Raw genomic sequence first — 23,999 nt, 5'->3', positions numbered from 1 at the left:
ATGAATATTTGTTTATGAGATGTCCATATAAGATATAAAGCATTAAATATTTCTTTGATTTGATGTGATAGCAATGATTTATGGTCAATTCCATATTTACCATCACCTGGTAAATGACCTTGTTTTAATTGAGCAGTAACATGAAGTAATACCCGTCACTGCTCATTCCACCAAATCACTGCAGCTGCCGCGCAAGTCAATGCAATTCTCAAATCTCTCCACTGCATGCTGCTGTTGCACAGTTTTCACATACACACACAGGCACGCGTCTACAGCTGCAGCATCCTTCCATTGACAGAGATGTATGGGAACTTTGGATTGGTAATTTTTCCTCATCAGTTTTTAGGGTTTAGGATCAACTGACAGTGTTCACTTATCAGAAATGAAGGCGCTTACAGTGCATGACAGGAAAATGTCATACACAAAAAGTCAAAGGAAACTTTGGACTTACATTTCAAAGGCCTGTCTAAAGGGCTTCTTTCCCAGCTTACACATGTGATTCTGATTCTGAATATACTTTAAACTCAGCTCTCAGGGTTGTGATTAGCCCCCTGCCATCATTCTCTCCTGTCCAGTCAGTGAGTCGGTGTTACAGCTGCCATAGCTTCAGCTCTGGCTATTTTAAAGTGCTCATTTACAAAAAAAAAGAAAAAAAAAAGGAAACTACAACAACAAAAAAAAAACAAAACAACGCCCTGGCCCTTTAATACTCTTGTAATATGAATTACTGCAACAATAGGTCTCCAGGATTGTGTAGAATTTAACCGGAAATATATGGAATCTGCCTTCAAAATTAAGTTTGAATGTTAAATATGTTAAAATTTCACCCTTTTTTATAGCGTATACCATATAGTTTCGTTCATCAAAATTAATTTATATTTGCATCATGTCGACATTATTTAACATTTTTTTTTAATTCACTCGATGTGTAATATACTTGCCAAACGGATTTTATTCTGAAATCTTGTCGGAAGTCATTGCATATTGTTATATACGCTTGACACTATCGCTGTCCCTGACGGCTGAAAGAAGCCAGACGACAACAAGAAGCGCACGAGACATCACAGACAGCGGCAAGCGTGTCTCATCGTGTTGAAAGGTAGGTGGACGGCTTCTTAATCAACACAGAGGACATGGCGGCTTTATCTTCATCTGTTACGGTCACCATTGAGCATCTTGTGCTTCTTTTTCCTCTTCGCTGTGAGAGAGCAGCTAACATTACCGCTGGACAGGCTTGACAAAGGTGCGTGCGTGTGCGCGCGGTACCGTGTGTATCCCTGCTAGCTAGCCAAACCGTGCGTGTGCGTGTGTGTGTGTGTGTGTGTGTGTGTGTGTGTGTGTGTGTGAGAGAGAGAGAGAGAGAGAGAGAGAGCATGCTTTGTTATATGTGACCCCTGAGACTAATTAGAAGACCACTCTGTGTGGGGGTGCGTACAGGGTTGTGTGTATGTTACACACTGAGTAACGATGTAAATTTAATAATAGAATATGTATAAAGAGAAGAGCCTTTGAAACACACTAACATTGCTGACAGCTGACGTCAAAATATCCGTGATCAGGCACTTGACACCCCCCACCCACACACACACACACACACACACACATATGGGCATAAAGATAATGATAACATCACTGGAAGATTATTATATTACTTTATTATATGATATTATATTATATTTTGGCATAGTTCCCCCTGAAATCATGTTAAAATGCGTTGTGTCAAGATCTCAATTCATCAGTCATTTAAAGCAAATGGGTTCGCTACATATAAGGAAACAGCACAGTTAAAACCTAGTTGTGTGTATGAGACATGGCAATATAAATCAACACCTTTTATGTATTGTGTATAATGGTGTGCGTGTGTGTGTGTGTGTGTGCGCACACCCAGCAGCGTTTGTTTCTTTACATATTGGCGCAGCTGAGCAGATGGATGATGGTGGGAGATGGAGGGAGGAGGGGCAATGATGGAGAGGGAGTAAATAAGGAAGTAATGGAGGGGAAGATGTCAGGAGGAGAGGGGCATGTGAGCAAAGGAAGGTGTAAAGGCAGAGAGGGGAGGGAGAGGATGGGGCAATGGGAGCTGATGATGATTTGCTGAGAAAAGGAGACAAGTGGAAAAATCAGTGAGGAGGGACAGAGAATGGAGAGAGGTGTGAGGAGGAGAGGCAAGGTGAGGAGGAAGAGGGAGATGCAGGGTAGCAGATGGAGTTCACAGCAGTGAAGATCAGTCATTTGTTTGCTGAGCAAGCGTTTTTTTCCCCTCATCTAACTCTCTCCTATTGTTCTGTATATCATTTTTACCAATGCTGAATTTTCATGGTCGATCCCCATTAGCTGCTCGTTGTTGCAGTAGCTGCGACATTTTATTATGTAAATTTGATAAGTGAAAATAGTATTTTGTTCATACGCATACACAGACATATATACATATACCTGCACATAGAACACATAAGACAGGTAACTGAGTAAAGTCAAATAAAGCACAGTACTGTACTGTCTGTAATATTTCAGCAGCACTGAAGTACACACACTGCAGTCAAATGTGCAATCAAGATATAGCACACCACGATTTTTTTTATTTTTGTCAAAAATTATCTTCTCTGGACTGGTCAGCATCTCGACTGCTGACAGGAAGAGACTGAACAGACTGGTTACGAAGGCCAGCTCTGTCCTGGGATGCACCCTTGACCCAGTGGAGGTGGTGGGAGGAAGGAGAACGATGGCTCAGCTATCATCCCTGATGGAGAACAGGTCCAACCCCATGCAGGACTCTCTGCACAGGGCAGCTCCTTCAGTGATAGGCTGCTTCACCCGTTGTGTGTGAAGGAGAGATACTGCAGGTCCTTCTTTCCTGCTGCTGTCACACCTTACAATCAACACTTCTCCCAGTCGACCACACACACACCCAAACTGACATTCACTCATGTACAACATTGATACAGACTAAACTGTGTAATATTAGTACTGTATAATACCAGTCTCAGTTTGTCACAGATATAATGGTGTTTATATCTAAAAATGTATAGTTTGGCTGATAAATATCAAGAAATTGAAGAAATTAATGTTTGGGGTAATTCAGAAACAGCATAACCAGAAATATTGATTTTGCTAATGGCTTGAAAAATCCAGTTTCGGCCAGCTCGAATGTTTTAGTCTAACTTCCTCCTCGGGGCCCAGAATGAATACCTTGTAATATTTTCCATCACATTTTCTGTCATCAGCTTGCTTAATGTCAGTGAAACAAAGCTGATATGGATGGAAATCCAATTTTTCCTCACTTTTATATCCAATCATCCCTCCACCCTCCTCTCCTCTTCACAAGCTTTACTTTTAACGTGATCCTCTCTTCTTCCACTCTGTCCTGCTGCTCTTGCCTGAGGTGTTGTGTAATGCCTACTCTAGCATATAAGCAGCAATGGAAGTGTGTGTGTGTGTGCGTGCGTGAAGGAAACAGTAGGGCAGGTTTCCATGGCAGTCACAAGCTGTATCACCAGCTTTGTCATAGCAACACACTGAGATAGATAGATAGATAGATAGATAGATAGATAGATAGATAGATAGATAGATAGCATGAATGCTACTGATGTAGAAGGGGTTCCATGTGTAGTTAAAGGGTGTGTGTGCCTCTTTGTTCCCCTCTCTCCACCCAAATTGCCATTGTATTGTGTCTGTTGTCATGGTAATGTATAGATTAGTTACGCCCACATCCCCTCCCCTCGCCCCCTCACCCCCTCTCTCTCTCTCTCTCTCTCTCTCTCTCTCTCTCTCTCTCTCTCTTTCGTTCTTCACTTTTATATCCCTCTTTTGCTCTTTCAGTATGGCTGCTCAATTCCAGAACAATCGCTGGAGCTCCGCCCTCCCTTGCTGATGTCACTACCTGCTCTGTGTGTGTGTGTCGTGGTGGGGCGATAATTCAAATGCCTGCTGGCTGTAGCTTCGTATGACACAGACATGAGAGCGCTGTCGATCTTCTCACCTCACTCTCGGCGAGAAAGGGAAGAAGTGTATTTCCAGAAAAGCCAAACTATTCCTTTAACTCCCTTGACGACTCCTGCCGCCAAGCCGTGTTTCCTTCCACGCTGCAGTGTTTTTTTGCAGCCACAGCTCTCTATTGTAGCAGTGTGAGAGCACCTTTACGGTTCAGCGAAGGGTCAGCGTTTCTTTTCTTCCCTCTGCCAGAAAGCAAATAAGCACATTTGGTCAGATTATTCCTTTAATTTCACCAAGGGAGTGCAGGCTTTTATTAAAACGTACAATTATGTTTGCAGCCTCATTCTGCGTGTGTGTGTGTGTGTGTGTGTGTGTGTGTGTGTGTGTGTGTGTGTAGGTCACTAACTGTCCCTCAGGTTGTGACATGTTGGCACTGGGTTGCACTTAGTCTCAGCACCAGCTGACACAGAGGACTGCTTTCTGGGCTCACTTCTTTTGTTTAGAGGTCTTTGGATGGAGGGTGTCTCAGGGCTGTATTTAAGATCTTGAGATTTAAAATAAGACCAATTGAGCGCTCTCTTTTGAATGCTAGATGTCAGTGGGTATCTGCCTAATTCTGCTCTACGTGCATTTGTTGGTGTGTGTGTGTGTGTGTGTGTGTGTGTGTGTGTGTGTGTGTGTGTGTGTGTAAAATGCATCTGCAGAATTATGCATGGAAAGATTCTGTGAGATGTTCGTTCCAGCAGGTGTGTCTGTGATGTGGACCCCACCATACAGAGGAATGGGCTGGATGAGAAAATTGTGATATTTTGCTGAAGGCAGCTTTCAGCTGGAATTTGTAAATTATGATAATAACGATAATAATTGCATTCAGAAAAGTCTGTGATTCTATTCGGGTTATAGGACAGTAGGTGTAACTCACCCTATGTTCAATGAGTTGATTGTTTATGGTGAACTTTATCTTTCTCTCTCAGACTGACTGAAGCTCTACCATGCCTGTGGCCTCCACCAGGACAGAACCTGGTGAGACGAGACACTCCCCCCCCTTCCGCTTCTATTAAATTCTGATTGTTCACTATGTTTACTTTATTCACGTCCCGCCTTCACAAGCAATTTGCAGAAAGGCTCTCCAGGGGGTAAAAACAAGAATACCAGTGTAAGAATATGTGATGTGGGGAAAAAAGTAATGTCGCCCAAAGTAATACTTAAGGAGAGCATGGTTTCTGTTGAAAAGCTGTCATGGAATAGTAGCTGCAGATGAAGCTCTTTGTAACAGAGTTACCTTCATGATCGGAGTATATTTGGTTAAGTTTAGTCGCAGAATAGCAAGAAACCTAAAAGGGCTTTGATCCCCATGTTGATTCCCCCAACAATGAGCAGAGGTCCAGCAGCTACATCAAAGATGAAAAGAATTAAAATCAGTAAGAGCCAGAACAGCTCTGTCTCATTTGTCACTGTCTCATTTGTTGCCCCTCTTTTGTGTGTGTGTGTGTGTGTGTGTGTGTGTGTGTGTTTTTGTGTGTGTGTGTTATAGTGCCCCAGGTGGTGGACGCAATGAGTGACAGCACCACCAGCTCCACCACGGCCAATGACCTGGACCTCATCTACCTCAAAGGCATCATGGAGAGCCCTCAGGTGTGCCACACATACATGAATACACACCCGCTTTTCATTACATCTGTAATTAAATGGACTTGTTGTTGTGTCTGTGTGTATCCATCTATATGTGTGTCTTTGTGTGTTAGGAGCAAGAGGAGAGCCTGAAGGAGCCGCGTCTGTCGCCAGTGAGGGAGAACAACGTGGAGCTCCTGCAGGAGATACTCAGAGACCTGGACCCCTTCACACACCACTCCAACACTGCAGCTGAGCTCGCCCGCATACTCACACAGCCTCACTTCCAGGTGTGGAGCGCACACATATACAGTACATGCAGTACAGTGAGAAATATAGGCCACTGTCAAAGGCCACACAGGAAAGATCAGACTCTTCTCTCCTCACAGAAGTAGTTAAAACAGAGAATTTGAATCTGACAACAAAAGCAAACAATGTGAAGTTTCGATATTTCATATCTAACACAGAATTTTTTTTTTCCTCTTCGTCTTTTCAGTCTCTACTGGAGACTCATGATTCAGTGGCGTCACAGACATGTGATAGCCCACCCCCGAGTCCGTGCGATTTTGTGGATCATGAGCCGGAAGGCGACCACAAACACAACCTACCCCCTCCACCTGACGCGATCCGCATGGTGGGCATACGCAAAGTGGCGGGGGAGCATCTGGTAGGTAACATTAAAACACAAACACTGTTGACACGAGTTGATGAGTTGACTCTCAGCTCTCTTAGTGTTTGTCGCGAAAACATGTGATCAGTGATTCAAAGATGTCCCCAGTTCCACATTCCTGAATGTTGTGCTTGTAGTTATACAGTACACAACAGATTGCTGCTGATTTTGCTGTAAATGATGATAGAAACAGTAGCCTGCATTGATTATGTTTCAGGGTGTGACATTCAAGGTGGAGGCTGGTGAGCTGATTATAGCCCGCATCCTCCATGGAGGAATGATCGACCAGCAAGGACTGCTGCACGTTGGAGATATCATCAAAGAGGTAAGATTGTTTAGTTTGTGTTGTTGTGGGACTTGTGGTGTTCTAAAGGGTTAGTTTGGACTGAAACATGTTAAAGTCACACAATCTGGTTAGCTTAGCTTAGCACAAAAGCCCGGGAAGCAGGGGGAAACAGCCTGGCTTTGTTCAAAGGTCAAGAAAATTCCTAATTGCTATCTTTGTCTGATCTTAACTGTGGAGTGCCTCATGGCTCTGTCCTGGGTCCTCTGCTTCAGTAACTTTTGTTCAGAAAGTTTGTCCAATGTGTTGGCAGGTGAATGGACGAGAGGTGGGCCAGGACCCCAGGGTGCTGCAGGAGGAGCTGCAGGCAGCCAGTGGGAGTGTAGTTTTGAAGATACTCCCCAGCTACCATGAAACCATCCCGCCAAGACAGGTGACAGATACAAACACGACACACAGAGCAGGCACACATGGTCATACCACTTGTCAAGTGGTGCTGCTTGCTGTGAATGAAGCAATGGACAGAAACGATATTTATTGAATGGCATACACTGTCGAATGCCGATTGGGATAAAGACTTGTCTGTATCTGTGTCTCCTCAGGTGTTCTTTAAGTGCCACTATGACTACGATCCAGCCAATGACAACCTGATTCCCTGCAAGGAGGCGGGCTTAAGGTTTGAGACAGGAGACATCCTGCAGATCGTCAACCAGGATGACGTCAACTGGTGGCAGGTGGAGTACAAGAACAGATTTTCTTTAGATTTAAATAGCCACAGGACCACGAGTGTTTTTTTAATTCATGTATGTGTTCTGTGTGTGTGTGTGTGTGTGTGTGTGTCTGTGTCTGTGTAACACAGGCTCGTCATGTGGAGGGTGGTAGTGCTGGATTGATCCCCAGTCAGATGCTGGAAGAGAAGAGGAAAGCATTTGTTAAGAGAGATGTGGAACTGGCGCCTGCAGGTAACGGGAAAGAATGAATAATAAGAAAATGATGATGTAAATAAAGCCTTTTAATTCTGCATTTCATGTATGAGTGATAGATGAAGAACATTTTATCTGGAAACGTCTGCAAATAAATGTCAAGTAGAGAGTTTTATGTGGTAACCCAAGTACCAGTGATCAGAGGAGCTTTAATGAATTTTAATGAAATTAGGCAGACAATGCTCTGCTCTTCAAAAATCGGAGCAGCAAAGAGTGTTCTGATTCACGAAAATTCAATCTTATGACGATACTAGTCAGCTGCTCACCAAACAGCTGCACAATAAGCCAGCGATTGGCAAGCATGAAGCATTATTCATGCTCTGATCACTCCATTTATGTGACAGGGAATCTTTGTACTGGTGTTGGTGGGAAGAAGAAGAAGAAAATGATGTATGTGACCACCAAAAATGCAGGTAAGAAAGCCTGTCCTGTAAAACGTCTTATCATTTTGTTGGCCTGTAAGCTATTTTTTCCAACTTTTCCGTATGTCTCTTCCTCCCTCCTACTTTCTTTCCTTAATTCCTTCCTCTCTTTCTTGCTCTTTCAGAGTTTGACAGACATGAGATATTGCTCTATGAGGAGGTGGCCAAGGTCCCGCCTTTCAAGAGGAAAACTCTGATTTTGATTGGTGCCCAGGGTGTGGGGCGACGGAGACTGAAAAACAAGCTCTTACTGAGGGATCCACTTCTATTTGGCACCACCATTCCATGTATGACATTTGAAGTAGTCTGTTACACATCAAAACACAAGTTATTCTTCCAATGACTTTAATCTTAAGTCATCCTTAAGACATCATATAGCTGTAATCAAGAGCAGGAACAAGCTGATACGGGGAAATACATGTGTGTGCATAAATGAGTGGGTTTTTACGTCTGTCCAGACACGTCCAGAAAGCCCAAAAAGGGCGATCGCGAGAGTCGCATGTACGCCTTCACCAGCCGCAGTAAGATGGACACTGACATCAAGAACGGCCGCTATCTTGAACACGGAGAGTATGACGGCAACCTGTACGGAATCAAGATCGACTCCATACATGAGGTGGTTGAGGCTGGACGCGTCTGCATACTGGACGCCAACCCCCAGGTACGCACACGCATCACCACAAACACACTATGGAGCAACTTAGCGCCCTGTTTTAGCATGCAGAGCCACACCAGTGAGGCTGTGGACTGTAAATGCAAAACATGAGGCTCTAAAAGGGGAACTGGAGAGTGTGGTGAGAATTCTTTGTGGCTTTGACATCACACAGAATCATGTGATCCTTTTTAACATAAAAATATTGATTAATGCAGCTTGAAGGAGCCTGAATGAAATCCATTTTTTCAGGTTTTTTATCCTTAATCGTGGCACTTCATCATATTTGTAGTTCCATGAAGCAAACTCACTTACACTGACTTCTCAGAAAAATAGAAACCCATGTACACTAGGACGGCATTATGTTCTTGATCCTTCATATCAGTATCCGTAACACAGCTGTCATGGTAACACAGTCCAATGCAATACAGCCTCATAAACGTAGTGCTTACCGATTTTCTTCTAATTGCTCAGTTTGGCTTGAAGCTGTCCAGGGCAACCAGACAATGCTGGCCACTGTAAAGCTCCATTCAGTCAGTTGAGTGTCTTGTGTCTTGCTCAAGGACATCTTGAACATCAACTGATGTTGTAGGAGCGTACATAGCTCGTCATTTACCGTGACCAGTCAGGAAACTCCAGCCAGCCAATCTAAACCCAGTTGTTAAAACTCTCAAAGACTCGCTTCCTAATCGGATGAGTTTGTGTGTTCATGTTGCATTCTAGTCTCTCAAAGTGCTGAGGACCTCGGAGTTCTTGCCCTACGTGGTGTTCCTTCAGTCCCCAGAGTTCGAGGTGCTAAAGGCGATGAACCAGTCAGCTGCAGAGGCGGGGGTGGCTGCTAAGACGCTGACGGTAAGAGACACTTCCAGGCATGCAGAGAAAACATTTTCAGCTCAGGAAGCAGCTTGGTGTAAACTGGAAATGAGTCAGAGAAGAATTCCTGTGACTCCAATAAGAACCCAGTAGGAACAAGCAAAACTCACGTGTCTTCCGTCTCAGGATGAAGAGCTGCAGAGGACATGCGACGAGAGCACCAAGATCCAGGCGGCCTACGGTCACTACTTTGACCTCAGCATCGTTAACGACAACCTGGACGAGACCTATCGCACCGTCAAGGCCGCCCTGGAGACGGTTTCTAAGAACCCCCAGTGGGTCCCCGTCACCTGGGTTTTCTAGAAAAAGGCTGTGGAGGGCAGAGGACAGAGGGCAGTAAGGAAGAAGAAGGCGAAGGCACTGATATGTCCCTGTAAATAATGGATGTTCTTATTTCCACGGAGATGAAATCATAGCAGGAGCTCAGCATCAGAAAGCTCTTTTCTTGTTGAAGTAACAGCTTTCCAGGTTTTCATCAAAGTGTGTAAATAAGACATCCACTATTTAAAGAGGATTCTAGTTTTTTTGTGCTTAGAGGTCAGGAAGGAGGGAACAAAAAGAGGAAAGTCCTGAATGTCAGAATTCACAAATTTTACCGGGACACATCGAGGACTGCGTGTGTGTGTGTGTGTGTGCGTGCGTGTGTCCCTGTTTGTGCATTGACTTTACAACAAAGACTTTTGTATGTTTTTACATTAATTGTGCCATTACTGATGATCATCAGCAGACTTTGTCATTGTTTACATTTCATGATCAGAGAGGTCAGTGCTGATGGTTCCACTTAATCTGGAAGCTATGAGGGCTAGTTTACCAGCAAACCTGGATCAATTGAATCTGTTTTTCATTTAAAGACTCTTTTAAAAAGTGCATCTAAAACGTGGATTTTGTTTGTCAGGCAGTCAGAGGCAAAACCTAAATGCCTCCAATTTACAGTGACATGAAATGAGAAAGGCGGGCAGCTTCTATGACTGTCATTCATCGTATTATGATTAGTTATTAGAGTAACACATGCTTTGCTTCATTTGCTGTGTAAAGCACAATAATCAGAAACCACAGATTTCCTCATGCCAAATTAGTTTTTATTGGAGACTATTATATTTGGCTAATTCTATGTGATTGAGTGGCAACGACCTCGCAGCCCATCTCCTCTGTGTGTGTGTGTGTTGTCAGGCCGCCTTCCATATCTCTCTCTTTGTTTTACCCTCAGAGGCAACGCAAGCAGTTACACATGTAATGAAAAGGCAGCAAAAAGACGTGCAATGTGCACGTTCATATGTTAAAATCACTTCCCATCTTAGAGGTTAGAGGAAGAAAAAGCCACCTCTAGAATCATCTTGTTTAGCAGTTAGCACTAGCCCCGTGAGTATAGCCCCAACATCAACAACGACAGACACAAATATTGATTTTGCTGTTCCGCCTCTGGTGTGACGAGGTCTTTATAGGCAGATGCTGAACCTCATCAACCACAGAACGGATGTTATTTTATTGGGGCCAATCAGCAGCTGTTAAACTTAGTTATCATGCGGCAATCAAACAACAGCATGTTGAAATGAAACCACCTGTCAGATGTGGAACAGTTGATGCTGACTTTATGGAGCAGCTCACAAGCTTAGCATATCTAAACAGTCAGATATGGTAGCAGTCTGAACCCCCTCTACACAGAAGCACATACACACACATAGAAAACCTACACAAGCTCTGTTTGCCTTCAACGTGTTCAACACTCTCACTGTCATTCCTAATTTGCACTTTTTATTTTGTGGTATTTCTAGTTTCACTCAGTTCCAAACATGTAGATAGCATGTAGATACACAATGATATAATAGATACTTATTTAGTGGGTATGAGACTCTTGCCCAGTATTTACAGTATGTGACACTGTAGTGATTACTTTGAGAATGTTATCCGTGAAGACATGCGTGCAGCGGCCTGCGAGTGAACGACACAACAACAACAAAACGGCAGAAACCCGACAAAACTGAAGCACTTTGTAATGAAAGTGTGACGATAATTTGCATTTCAAAACATTTAAGTCATCCTTTCTTTTTTCTTTGGACTCTCAGATGTCGGGTCGTGCACTCTTGGGTCACTGCACACGTCACTCTGTCCATGGTGCCAACTGGAAAAAGCTCATCGAGCAGCTTGTCTGTACTCTTTTAATGTGGCAGCTACTGAATACCTTTGATGCACAAACGAATCGTTCAGCGCTAAATGAGAAACATAGGCGTGTTAGAGGACACGTTTTTAGTGGCTCATTCTTTGTAAAAATGACGTTTATATTTCTGCTTTAGTTTTTGAAAGTGTTCTTTGTCCGGCAGCTATATTTGGATCTCTGGAGATTTGTGCACCGCGTTTGTTGTTCTCTCGAGGACTTTCCAAAACCTCACTGTGTCCTTTTCCTATGAAACTCATGAATGCAATAAAAACATCTTTTCCACTGTATCTTTACTCTCTGGCGTACATTTAAAAGTGCATTTGGAACTTGAAAATGATTTTGGCTTTACCAGCTTCTATCCAGAACATGGCTCACTGACAGTTCTGTACATATGTCCAATGTATATGTACTAAATATGAACTATTAAAGGGTTTCATTCCAAAATGCTACATAAGGAGTATTCATTTTGAGATTCAGAATCATTTTTACCATAAACAGGTGCTGCAGTGATCACTATGACATCATCTGGATCATTTTCATGGGTCTCCTCACAGCAAAAAATACATAATACAAACATTTTTACAGGCAGAGTCGACCACCTTGTGATCTTGATGGACAGTGACAGTGTCCTCTGATTCCCAGCGCTGCCCTGCACATTTGCATATTTGCCCATGTGATTATATATTAATGCTCTGATAAACATTTGCTGGATGGAGTGTTGGAAATTTCAGTCATGAAAAAAAAGGTTGAATTGCTTCACACAAGCACAAAGTTTAGTAAAGATGGAGTGTTTTGATTATGGACCTTCATCAGCCTTCAAAATGACAATGTGAAACACACGGGGAGGCGGCTTTTAGTTATTATGGACCCCGATTGTGGAACAGCCTGCCGGAGAACCTCAATGCCGCCGAGACTGTTGATGTTTTTAAAAAGAGGCTCAAGACCCACCTTTTTAATCAGGCTTTCAATTGATTTGTTTGATTTATCTTATTCCTTTAATCACGCTTCTTATCATATTTGTCCTTGTTCATATCTTATTTTAGTTGCATGTTTTAACGACATGTTTAATTGCTATTTATTTCATTTACTCAGTTTATTTTATTTTATGTTTATGTCTTAGTCCCTTGGATTTTAGCTCCAGTGTTTCCTCATGGGGGTCCTTGGTTTTTAGGTCAAGTGTTTCCTCATGGGGGCCCCCGTCACTGGGAACTGCTCCTGGTCTACTGATGGGGGCGCTGCTGAGGGGACAGCTCTGGCCTGGATGGCTGGAGGCCTCTGCACCTTGGTGTGGGGCCTCCTGTCAGCCTGGGTCGGGGTGGTCTTGGGTGGCGCTCCCCGGTCATGAACCGGGGGCCCTCTCAGTGTGGATGGCCCCCAAAGGTGGCTTATTCCTTATCTTGTCCGTACGGGTGTATGCGCGGGTGTGTGTGTGCGTGCGTGTCTGTGCGTGTGTGTCTGTGTGTATTTATGGGGGCGGGAGGGCTGGGTTTTCTTCTTTGTTGTTTTTAGCCTCTGTGAGGCACTTTGTGTTGCTTTTTAAGTATGAAAAGTGCCATATAAATAAATTAAGTTTGAAGTTTGAACACATGTTTATAGAAAAGCCACAGGCTGTGACAACCAGTCAAAAAGGAGAAGCAAAACGCCTTAAAATGAGACACATATATATGAAAAGCTGAAGATGGAGTCCAAATGAATGCACGAATGAAGGATTTATGAAGACAAGAAAACAAAAATTAAAGAATCGAGAATGAAGTGAGAATGAAAGTCAGTGTTGTCAGTGTTAATCTAACCATTTATTTGAACTTTTACATTTGAATTTGCACTGTATGCTGCAGTTCATTACATTTTCGGTTTAATCAATTATTGATGTAATAATTGGCTCCAGTGTTTTGAGAAAACGTACATGCGGCCCAAAAGTTGCCCAATCAGAGCATCTCAGCCCTGAAACTATTTCACAGTCATGTCATGGAGAGTATGATATTTCAGCTACTATACAATAAAATGCCTGTAAACGTATGGATCCTAAGGCAGTCTAGCAACGAGCAGCAAATCGGTGTTATGGGTGTGTACAGCAGTCTAAATGCAGTGTAGCGAGGTGACAACAGCCAGTCCTCTCTTCTCCATCTCTGTCTCTGTCTCATGTCCTCGGTGTGGAGAATGTCTTATTTGCTCTGCTCTTTGTGGGATCAGAATTTCCAAAAGGTCATGTGTTCTATCTCCTTTTACTCAGCCTGTAACCTTAATAAGCATCAGTCCTCCCTTTCCTTCTCTCCACCCTCTTTATCTCCTTCTTTCACTTTACTGCTCCTTTTGAGAGACAGCCTTGTTGGAGGACAGCTTTTTTATCTTCCTTCTCTCCATCCTTCACTCCTTCCTTCTCTTCATCCCGTCTCTTTCAGTGGTTTCTCCTGCTTGCTCTGTTTTCCTCTTCGTCTCTGCTGTTTGGTCCTCTCCTCTCCATCCCGCTGTCAGTGGAGGCACGATGTGGTGGTGGCTGCTGGGTGTGCTGAGCTGTGTGCTGCTGGTGATGATCGTCATCTTCTTCCTCACCACCGGGCAACGCTATAAGGTGTTCAGCGAGAAGTGCCTGAGACCACCGGGACCCTTGGTCACGGACAGCAAACAGAGGGACGAAAGACTGAAGAGAGGCAAGAAGGGTTGTTTGTGATGCAGAGCCTTGATTCTGGTGTCTAGTATGATACTGTTGTCTTATTCTTCAACATTCATTTGACAAACTTTTTTCAACTACCACGCAAGTGCAGTCTTTAAAATGATTGCTGTCGGTGAGAAAGAAGTTTCTAACTCAGAGTAGAAATCCCAGTCGCTCCAGGGATAGCAACTTCAGTCCAGCTTTAATCCAGACTGAAATATCTCAATAATGATTGGATGCATGCCATTTCCATTCACATTTCCACTGGTGCGGTCTGTCATGGTTAAGCCAACAGACGTTGACGATCCACTGACTTTTCCACGAGCGGCAACACGAGGTTGAGATTTGTGGTTCAGGATGAAATTTTTTATCAACTAACGGATGGGTTGCCATGAAATTTGCTACAAATATTTATGGTCCCCAGTTCTCTGGTGACCTCTGATTTCTCCTCTAGTGCCACGAGCAGGTCAAATCTTTCACTTAGACAGTGAAATAACATCTAACAGATGGATTGGCACAAAGTTTTGCGCAGACATTCACGGTTTCCAGACCGTTAGTCCTCCTGACCTTGATGATCCCAGTTCTCTGTGGATCTTTTGACTGCAGTTAAGTCTACAAGAGCTGTGGTGCGATTAAAAACCTACATGTCTACGTTCAAGATTTCAAGAAAGTGTTCTCAAGACCAGCTTCATGACCTTCCACCAGACTGATTTTACAGCGCTGTATGTGCTCCCCTGTAGGCTTTCGTGTGGACCGTGTTCCCCGGGCTCTCGATGCGGTGGTGATTGGCAGCGGCGTGGGAGGTTTGACAGCTGCAGCGCTTTTGTCCAAAGCCGGGAAGAGGGTTGTAGTCCTGGAGCAACATGATCAGGCTGGAGGCTGCACACACACGTTTCAGAATAAGGGCTTTGAGTTTGATGTGGGTAAGAAGGCGAAGTACGCAAACAAACACGCACCAGCGCACCTGAATGTTCTTTCCCTGCAGATGCAACACACCTTTCTATTCATTTGCAGTTTGAGATGTTCTTCCTGCAGGTGAAAGATCATTATAATGTTTTCAAAGAAGGATTCATGACTCAAATATTAAGCCTAGACGGTGTTTTGTAGTGGAAAAAAAAGAAAAGGATTCAGCTGAATAAAATAATTTGAATAGTTGAATCATGATGATATAATGAACAATCCAGTCTTTTCATTTAGTCTGTTTCCTCAAAGCACTCTTATTAAAGCCGTGAGGTGAACTTGAAGTCATACAGTGCAATGCAATAAACCATAACTGTGACGACTGCTTTGGAAGACAGTGGCACAACTGTTCCATACAATACAAAGGTCATGCCACAAACATGTGTTCCCACGACCATCACGCCCTATGGTTTCATCTGCTTTCATCAATCTGTAATGACGTCACTAATGCTTTAAAACAGAGCCTTGTTTCCATCTAAACCAAATCCCCCTGAGCTCTAACAGTCACACAGAGCTGTTTGTTAAAACCCCAGCACTGCTTTTGATCAGCTGTAGGAATTGATTGGATGTGGGTATGGCTAGCACCCCATGATCTACCTGATTTGTAAATTGCTTAATGGGAATTATTTTTTAGCAACATGCCTTTGAAATGCCAAACACCAAATTACAGAGCCCTGATGCAGTGGTGACTATTTCAAAATTCATGCTTCTTGATTAGTGCAGCATGTGAATACTTGAAAGACACTGAAGTTAATAATTCATGGACACAAATGACTAATTTGTCCTCTTCAAGTATGTCATTTGTGTGCACAGAGCATGATGTTAAATGATTGCATGTCAAACATACAACATTGTTTAGCTGGCAAAGAGGCAAAGTACAAAGAAGGCTGCCTTATGTCCAAGCAGCTCATTTAGATTACTAGATTGGCCATTATGTGTTAACATGATGCTACACAGTGACATATGCAGTAGGTATATGTAGTCCTGCTGAAGCCAAATTACATTAATATAGCATCACAGCTGCATAACAAAAGACAAATGTCAATACAACAACCTAAAGAGATTAATAGTAATTTGACATGAATGTCAACATTAATGTAGTGCAGAATAAACAGGTGAACACACTTTGGGACAAAGTTGTGTCGTGTTTTCCATTTTAAAGCATTCTATAAATGAAGCTGATTTAACCACTCCACTGCCACCTCCAGGTATACATTACCTGGGCCAGCTTCATGAAAACAGCCTGCTGAGGGTCGCTCTCGATCAGATCACAGAGGGACAGCTGCAGTTCGCACGGCTGGAGCAGCACTTTGACACGGTGCTCCTGGGTCAGCATGACCAGCGCAGGTAGGGCGCGTCTTGTTAAATTACAGTCACTGTACATTTAAAATGGAAAAACAAATAAAACCTGACAATGAACTCGATTTCTTACCAATACTTCTCACAGCTCCTAAATAATCCATGGTTAAATGTTTTTTATATTTCGACACATTTGAAATCATCTACAGAAGACTTTGAGTCCCACCTGTCTTTGAACTAATGAAAACACGAGCCACCACGTGTGACCCGTCGTACCATCCTTCTCTGTCATTCTCAGGGAGTATCACATCCATTCAGGAAAGACTGAGATGGCAGCCAGCCTGAAAAAGCAGCTTCCGGGAGAGGAGGAAGCCATTGATGAATTCATGAGACTGATGAAGGTAGGGAAGGAGGGAGCTAATGATAATCGTGATGGAATGATGTATGAGAATGGAAAGAAGGGATGGAACAGAAGTCGGACGAAAATTAATATATGAACAAGGTTGTAAAGTTAAATCTTTGCAAAGTTTTCCTTTGACACTGAACACAACGCTCAAGTCTGAGTCTTTTCGTGACACCGCTGGTGGTCATGATCTGCAAACGGATGATTTGCAGATGACACCTACCTCTATGTAGCTGCTGCTGTTGTTGATCTTAGCGCCACTTTTCTGAATCATCATCTTCCGACTACAGCGGGCGAAAAAGCGAGAACTCATTTTTAGCTCCTGTCTTTCTCTTTGTTTATTTCTATGTCTATGTTAATACAATAGCTTCCATTTCTAATTATTTTGAAGTTGTTTTCCCTTCAGTTCTGTGAGGTGCAGGTGGCACCTGGTGGTCTGTGAACACCTTAGTGCAAAACACTTAAAGTGCATTTCTTATATAAAAGATGCTTTATGAGTAATTTATTGCTGTATTGTATTAAATGCTGTTGTTTCTCATTAATAATTGTGCATGTATTTCCTCCTCTTACAGCTCGCCTCAAAGCGGACACCACTTATCGCCATCTTGAAGCTCATACCATATTGGCTGGTTAACTTCCTGGTTCAGTCTGGCCTATTAGATCGTATATCTTCAGTGTTCCGTCTGTCAGCGACCAGCCATTCAGAATTAATGTCTCGCCTCACACAGAACAAAGACCTGCACGCACTGTCTGCCTACCTGTTTTACGGTGATGGACATACACGCTCACATGCATCACAGACCACACACACATAGTTCATTCACTCTTCAATGCTCTGTATTATGTCATTGTAGGTGTCCCTCCTAAAGAGTCCAGCTTTCTCATCAATGCTCTCCTTCTTCACCACTACAAGCGTGGTGCGTACTATCCACGGGGCGGCGCCAGTGAGTTTTCCTTTCACATCATCCCTGTCATTCAACAGGCGGGCGGGGATGTGCTGGTCAGGGCTCCCGTGCAACGTATCCTGCTCAACCAGCAGGGGAAGGCCTATGGTGAGAAAGGAAGGCACTGATTCTGTGATGTGGCATTTTGCATGCATGTGTGCACAGCTCATTCTGTTCATCAACGTCTTATAGAGACACCCCTCATTTCCCTATTTTTTATTTGTCTTTTGTCATTCAGTCTGACTCAAGTCCAAGTCTTCAGCTCCCATTTCTAGGCAATGTCATGTGACTGTAGCCATTTTAGCAGTAGTTAGTTTAAAGTAGTCAAGTGTGTAGGATTTAGGGGGATCTGTTGGCAGAAATGGAACATAATATTCACAATTATGTTTTCATTAGTGTATAATGACCTGAAAGAAGTGTTGTGTTTTCGTTACTTTAGAAGGAGCTCTTTATATCTACAGAGGAAGCAGGTCCTCTTCCACAGAGCCCACCATGTTGCCCAGAATGGACAAACCAAACGCTGGCTGAAGAGAGGGCCTTTTTCAATCTGCAATCTCACTGCTAGATGCTACTAAATCCTACACACTGGACCTTAAACATCATGCACCTTGTACTATCTCAGTATTTTGAGTATTTTGCAACAGATGGAGCAAAACTATAAAAATAAGCAACAGTTGTGCATTTCTGTTAGCACTGAAAATGAAGCCATATTAGTAGTGAATACTCTACAATCTGTTCATTATCCCCCATCAAAGTTTATCTTTTCTAGGTGCTGCACTGTTGTGACAGTGGTGGTTAACTTTGTCAACAAGACATTATATCAATCCTACCTAAAGAACCACTCTGCGATTCCCTAAAAACCAGCAAAAACAAGGAACATTTAAAAAAAATGTTTCCATGCTCGCTTCAATATCAGAATGTGGTTTCCTAATGCTGGGTGTTTCCTTTGGATTGACATCATGTGTATATGTGTGTTAGGTGTGACAGTGCTTAAAGGACAAGAGGAGATTGAGGTCCATGCCCCTGTTGTCATTTCCAACGCTGGAATCTTCAACACCTTCCAGAAGTTTCTACCTCAGCACGTACAGGACAAACCAGGTAACCTAGTATGTGGACTGACTGCATCACCTGACTGCAGGCAGTTAACACTACATCGCACTCTTCTTCTGATTTGTCATCTTTTTCTGGTACATATTTACTTTAACGTGTTTGTGTGTGTAGAGATCCAGTCACTGTTGGGGATGGTGCGTCATGGTATGGGTTGTTTCCTGGTCTTTGTTGGTCTGGACGGATCCAAAGAGGAGCTGGGTATTGTTTCCACCAACTTCTGGATGTATAAAGACAATGACTTGGACTCACTGTAGGTTTTTTCTGTCTTTTATTACATTTAAATTTTCTTCCTTTTTCTTGTATCATTATATTGAGATTTACTGCCAAATTGAACACATTTAAGCTTTACTTTCTACTGTTCACTTAATTGTCTATCTATCTATCTAAAGCCTCTAAGGTCCCTACCAGTTTAACAACACATCCCATGTTAATTTAACCCATCCCTGTCTCCACTTTATTGCATTGTTCTGCCTAATAAGCTTGTGTGTGTTTGTGTATGTCTGTGTGTGAAGTATGGAGCGATACTCTTCTCTGAGCAGAGAGCAGGTACTGGGGAACATTCCCATGATGTTCATCACCTTCCCATCTGCTAAAGATCCTACAACCAGCATCAGACACCCAGGTAACACATTCACACGCAAATGTATACTTGCTTGTCAGCTGGCCATCAAATCTGATACCGCCGTCCACTTCAGTGACTCCTTTGCCATCTTTGATCTCTGTCTTTGCCTCGTTGATCCTCTGCTCTCTTTTCTGGGAGATCAGCAATCATGCAATCAGCAACAGCGAATTCCAAGTTCTTTTCTTAAACATGGTTCCCTGCCATCTGTCAAACAGTGTTCTCTGATGTGACTGAAGATCATCTTTCCACCTTAGAAACAGAGCTGAAGTAGAAAGTACAAATAAAAGAAAAATGCTGAAAAACTGATTCATGCCTTTATTTCAAGTCAACTCTTTATTTATTTACTTCCAAAACAAGGGGAAACTTCAGCCCATTCAAAACTCTGCAGCTATTAACCAGAACCAAGAGGAGAAAGCACATTAGTCCGGTTTTAGCTGCTCTGCGCTCACTTAAAGTGAGAAAGTAAATCAGGGATGCGGCCTTTGTCCACCACGTCTCAAAGCTCTGGAACACACTGCCTACAGATATCAGGGAAGCAGCTTGCTGAATATTTTAAGAAGAAAGCTAAAAACTTATCTCTTCTCTTAAGCCTTTAACTAGCTGTGACTTCCTGATAAAGGTCTGAAACCTTTAAACTTTTCCCTGTGTTTATGCCATGAGGTATTTCTTTCAAAATGTTGTATTTTACTTGATTTTATCTCCGTTGTTATGTTCATTCTGTCTTTTTGGGAAGCACCTGGTGCATGTGATTTATTAGTTGTAAAGCATTTTGAGCTTGCTATACAAATGAAGTTTATTCTTATTCTTATTGTCTCTGTGCAGGTAAGTCCTGTATGACGTTGCTAACTATGGCCCGCTATGAGTGGTTCGAGGAATGGGAGGGGACAAAGCTTGGCAAGAGGGGACAGGACTATCTGGATCTGAAAAACAGCATGGCCCAAGAGCTGCTAGACTGGGCACTAACAATCTTCCCCCAGTTGCGAGATAAGGTGTGTATCCATGTCTGTATGTGGATATATGTCTGTTTATGGGTTTATACAGTTAGTAAGAGTGTCACATTTCTGTGATTCATCTATCCACGACCATTTCCACTCAGGAGAACAGTAAATGAAGCTTACACTTCAGCTGATATTGTTAGGTGTCAAGTAACAGGAGTATGTCTCCCTCTGGTGGTTGTATTAGATATGGCCGCATTTCTAAACAGTTGTATTTTCATGGGAATTAGAAGTCAGTGTTCAATGTCTGCACAGTTTGTGAGTTGATCAATTTAGTTATGTCATATTTATATCTAAACATAGCATTCTTTGTCATTCATCATTCAGTTGTCTTACGGTCTAATATTCATGTGGTCAAAGGTGGTCATTTGTAGCTGCATGTTAACATTAAAATTGGTTAAAAGCAGCTTGTTTAGATAAAGCAGAAATTACGCTTTGAGCTTTCAATCAATCAGTATATTTTCCATCAACGAAGGATCAAATGACCGCAAGCCTCATCTTTGCACAGCTTTTTAGCCGCTGTTACAAATGAATCACAGTCCTTTGCAGCAGCAGAGGGCAGCTGTGTCTGCCACGCAAGTCACCAGGTTTTATTTCTAGTGTTCCTAACTGAACTACATCCAGACGTGGCCACAGTTCTACATTAACCATTATCTGCTGTTGATGTTCGTCTTCAGGTGGTGATGGTCGATGCTGCCACTCCTCTAACTAATGGCCACTATTTGGGTGCTCCGAGAGGTGAGATGTACGGTGCTGAACACAACTTGGAGCGCTTCACCCCAGAAACGATTGCTAAGATACGAGCTCAGACTCCCATCGACGGACTCTACCTAACAGGTGACCTGGCTGACAGATAGTCTCACCTGGTCTGGGTTCCACAGAGGCTGACACACCTGCTCATCGATTCTTTGTGTGTCTGTGCGTGTGTGTGTGTGTGTGTGTGTGTGTGTGTGTGTGTGTGTGTGTGTGTGCAGGTCAGGACGTCTTCTGTAACGGCATGGCTGGGGCGCTGCATGGTGGACTGCTCTGTGCCTCTGCTGTGCTCAATCAGATCCTCTACATTGACCTTCTAGCCCTGAAGACCCGCCTCAAACACAAAAAGACCAATCATAAGCTCACATGGTAGAGAGAGGGTTATGGTGGACAGTGAAAGACAGTCCTTCTGCCTCCTCTCCCGTTCAAAAGGATTGAAATCTTCAGCATGCTGCTGACTGATTGAGATGATAATCTGTCATTCAGAAGACCATGAAACAAGCAGCCACTTATGAACACATAGAAGAGGCTGAAGTTATTTGTATTAGTTTTTGTCATTATTAGTTTTTAACCTTCCAGTTTAGCTTGATTTAGCTTGATAGTTGAAGCAGCTTGAATCTCCCTAGCTCATAACCTTTATTGTCACGACGTTAGATTTTTAGTCATTAACATTATGTAAGTGAAGGTGTTGCTTCACGCAGCTTTTTAAAAACGACATGCAAGAGTGGAGACAGAGAAACATGGAGAAAGTAAAGAAAGTGCAGCTGATGCAAGATTTCAAGAAAAACAGGTAGGACGAAAAGAGAGAGGCACTAGAGAAGCAGAACAGAGATCAGAAAAACTAGTAAGGTCAAGCTTATAGATGAATATACATGCTGTAAACTCAACAGAATAAAAGACTGGGACAGGGTCTAACACTACCCAGCCTTATTTAACTCCTCTCTGTGTACAGATTATATAATGCTGAGAACGGATCACATTCTTGCTTCTGTGGTTCTACTGCATGTGAAGAACTTTAAATTCGACCCATGAGAAGCATTGTGTAGTTAACACAGCTGCTAATGCAGTGATCAAAAACAAGGATATAACAGAGACTGATGGTACCGCATGTCTGTGAATATAAATCAAAATGATGAGAAAGAATAAAGGTTTTGATTGTAACATGAGCAAAAATGTCGCCGCTGTCTACAGTATGATAAAATGACTGATAATTCCCTAACCCGAGCTTGTCTGCTGGTTTTTGTTTAATCATTCTGAGCAGTGATTGCAACAATTGCAACTCACAAATTTAATAGTAGCAACAGTCTTATACACCAATGCAGATATATTTCTAAAATGTAAATTGTACAGCATGAATTGATTTCCATGTGCTGTCATTCTTCACAATGCATTTCATGGCACAGTTCAAATACTGTTTGGGGTAAATATAGAGTTTTAGCAACACATGACTTCAGCCTCAGTCTCAGCCTTGTGTTAAGCCCTAATTAGCAAATGTTAGCATTATAACATGCTAAACTAAAATGGTGAAAGTGGTAAGCATTATACCTGATAAACATCCAGATAAGACAGGACTTTATTGATGCCACGCTGGGGAAATTAAGTATTGGCCTCACCATCACCTACAGCCTCACAAAGCTGCAGCCATGCCTGTAGACTTTGCTTTGTTTTGTCATTTGGATGAGCCAAGATACAACTATCATATCCACATGTCCTTGAGGCCTTTTACTGTTTGTTTTATCTGGAATCCCTCCAACTCCAGCAAGTTTGTCCACCTACCATTCATGCACAAGCAGTGACATCTGGTTCCAAAAGTAATGCAGCAGGATAACTTTACAATAAACATGAGAAGCCAGATATTACAGTAACTGTGCGTACATACCTCCTTAAACAGAGTAGGTCAGCCGCAGTGACTCACTGACCTTCCACTAAGCATTGTTTGTTCCTCATCAATCATCAGTATCCTGTAAGTTGAGAAAGAAATGGATCTATTCCATGTCTTTTGTAATTACATCAGGTTGTCTTGAATCGTCTTTGAATCTTGAAGATTCCTTAGAGTGTAGTGGTATTCTTTCTCATCTAGTGATTATGTTATTGGTCACGGCGCTATGCATGCTGACGCTTTGGAATTGCTGACCAGGAACTGAGAGATCATTTTCATAATCATGGGATGGATGTAGACTGGCATTGTTGTTGTTGTTGTGCTTGATGGGTGAGTCTTTGTGAGCACACGCAAGCAGGAACTCAATTTGGAGTTTCTTTATTGTGTTTTATGAGTCCGTTGTGATTATTAATTACTCCTCCCAGTTACTACTGGGAGTGGACTTGCCAGCGTCCTGGTATCACCGAGGTCACCGACTGGATATTCCCAAAGCGTGCTCTGGCTGCTTGTTGCAACACTTCACTGAGCTCTTTTGATCTCAATTAATGGACTTGTTGTGACATGTTACACTAACTAGAAATGTATGACATGTTTTTTTTTTGTCTAATAGTTGTATAATTAAAACAGGGAACTTCCACTGAGAGCAAGTCTTTTTCAAGGTCGCCCTGAATGAAATACATATTGCAACACTCACACACACACACACGCACACACACACACACACACACAAATGCAATGCCTCACTCAGCAGGAGGGCCACGCAGTCTTTGAATCTAGCGCAGTGTAAAGCTCATCTGTAGTTAAA

General features: G+C 42.8%; 2 protein-coding genes across 3 annotated transcripts; both read left to right on the top strand.

The window, feature by feature from the left end:
- The first annotated feature begins 996 nt into the window (after window positions 1-996).
- Window positions 997-12,023, top strand: mpp2a (MAGUK p55 scaffold protein 2a). 2 transcript variants are annotated; one of them, XM_076752408.1, is made up of 14 exons: window positions 997-1,099; window positions 4,905-4,953; window positions 5,465-5,565; window positions 5,676-5,831; window positions 6,038-6,208; window positions 6,429-6,536; window positions 6,808-6,927; window positions 7,097-7,228; window positions 7,354-7,456; window positions 7,822-7,890; window positions 8,025-8,186; window positions 8,358-8,560; window positions 9,275-9,403; window positions 9,551-12,023. In XM_076752408.1, the coding sequence occupies exons 2-14, from the start codon at window positions 4,923-4,925 to the stop codon at window positions 9,725-9,727; spliced, it is 1,662 nt and encodes a 553-aa protein (XP_076608523.1). In that variant the 5' UTR covers window positions 997-1,099; window positions 4,905-4,922; the 3' UTR covers window positions 9,728-12,023. The 2 variants fall into 2 exon arrangements, with proteins under 2 accessions (XP_076608523.1, XP_076608524.1); XM_076752409.1 differs by lacking the exon at window positions 997-1,099 and adding an exon at window positions 1,139-1,243.
- Window positions 12,024-14,061: 2,038 nt separating this feature from the next.
- On the top strand, window positions 14,062-22,425 carry LOC143334353 (all-trans-retinol 13,14-reductase-like). The gene is made up of 12 exons (XM_076753122.1): window positions 14,062-14,227; window positions 14,970-15,152; window positions 16,398-16,536; window positions 16,787-16,889; window positions 17,464-17,659; window positions 17,746-17,943; window positions 18,814-18,933; window positions 19,057-19,195; window positions 19,458-19,567; window positions 20,390-20,556; window positions 21,240-21,399; window positions 21,537-22,425. The coding sequence occupies exons 1-12, from the start codon at window positions 14,062-14,064 to the stop codon at window positions 21,686-21,688; spliced, it is 1,833 nt and encodes a 610-aa protein (XP_076609237.1). The 3' UTR covers window positions 21,689-22,425.
- The last annotated feature ends 1,574 nt before the right edge of the window (window positions 22,426-23,999 follow it).

Source organism: Chaetodon auriga, chromosome 16, assembly GCF_051107435.1.
Source record: "Chaetodon auriga isolate fChaAug3 chromosome 16, fChaAug3.hap1, whole genome shotgun sequence".
Lineage (NCBI taxonomy): Eukaryota > Metazoa > Chordata > Actinopteri > Chaetodontiformes > Chaetodontidae > Chaetodon > Chaetodon auriga.
This window is presented reverse-complemented; position numbering and strand designations above follow the sequence as displayed.

Excerpts from the sequence above, each read along its gene's own strand:
- LOC143334353 (XM_076753122.1), top strand. The coding sequence starts at position 14,062 with ATGTGGTGGTGGCTGCTGGGTGTGCTGAGCTGTGTGCTGCTGGTGATG. Across the intron at positions 16,537-16,786 it reads GGTCAGCATGACCAGCGCAG|GGAGTATCACATCCATTCAG; the intron begins GTAGGGCGCGTC and ends TGTCATTCTCAG. Across the intron at positions 17,660-17,745 it reads GTCTGCCTACCTGTTTTACG|GTGTCCCTCCTAAAGAGTCC; the intron begins GTGATGGACATA and ends ATGTCATTGTAG.
- mpp2a (XM_076752408.1), top strand. The coding sequence starts at position 4,923 with ATGCCTGTGGCCTCCACCAGGACAGAACCTG. Across the intron at positions 4,954-5,464 it reads CTCCACCAGGACAGAACCTG|TGCCCCAGGTGGTGGACGCA; the intron begins GTGAGACGAGAC and ends TGTGTGTTATAG. Across the intron at positions 9,404-9,550 it reads TGGCTGCTAAGACGCTGACG|GATGAAGAGCTGCAGAGGAC; the intron begins GTAAGAGACACT and ends CTTCCGTCTCAG.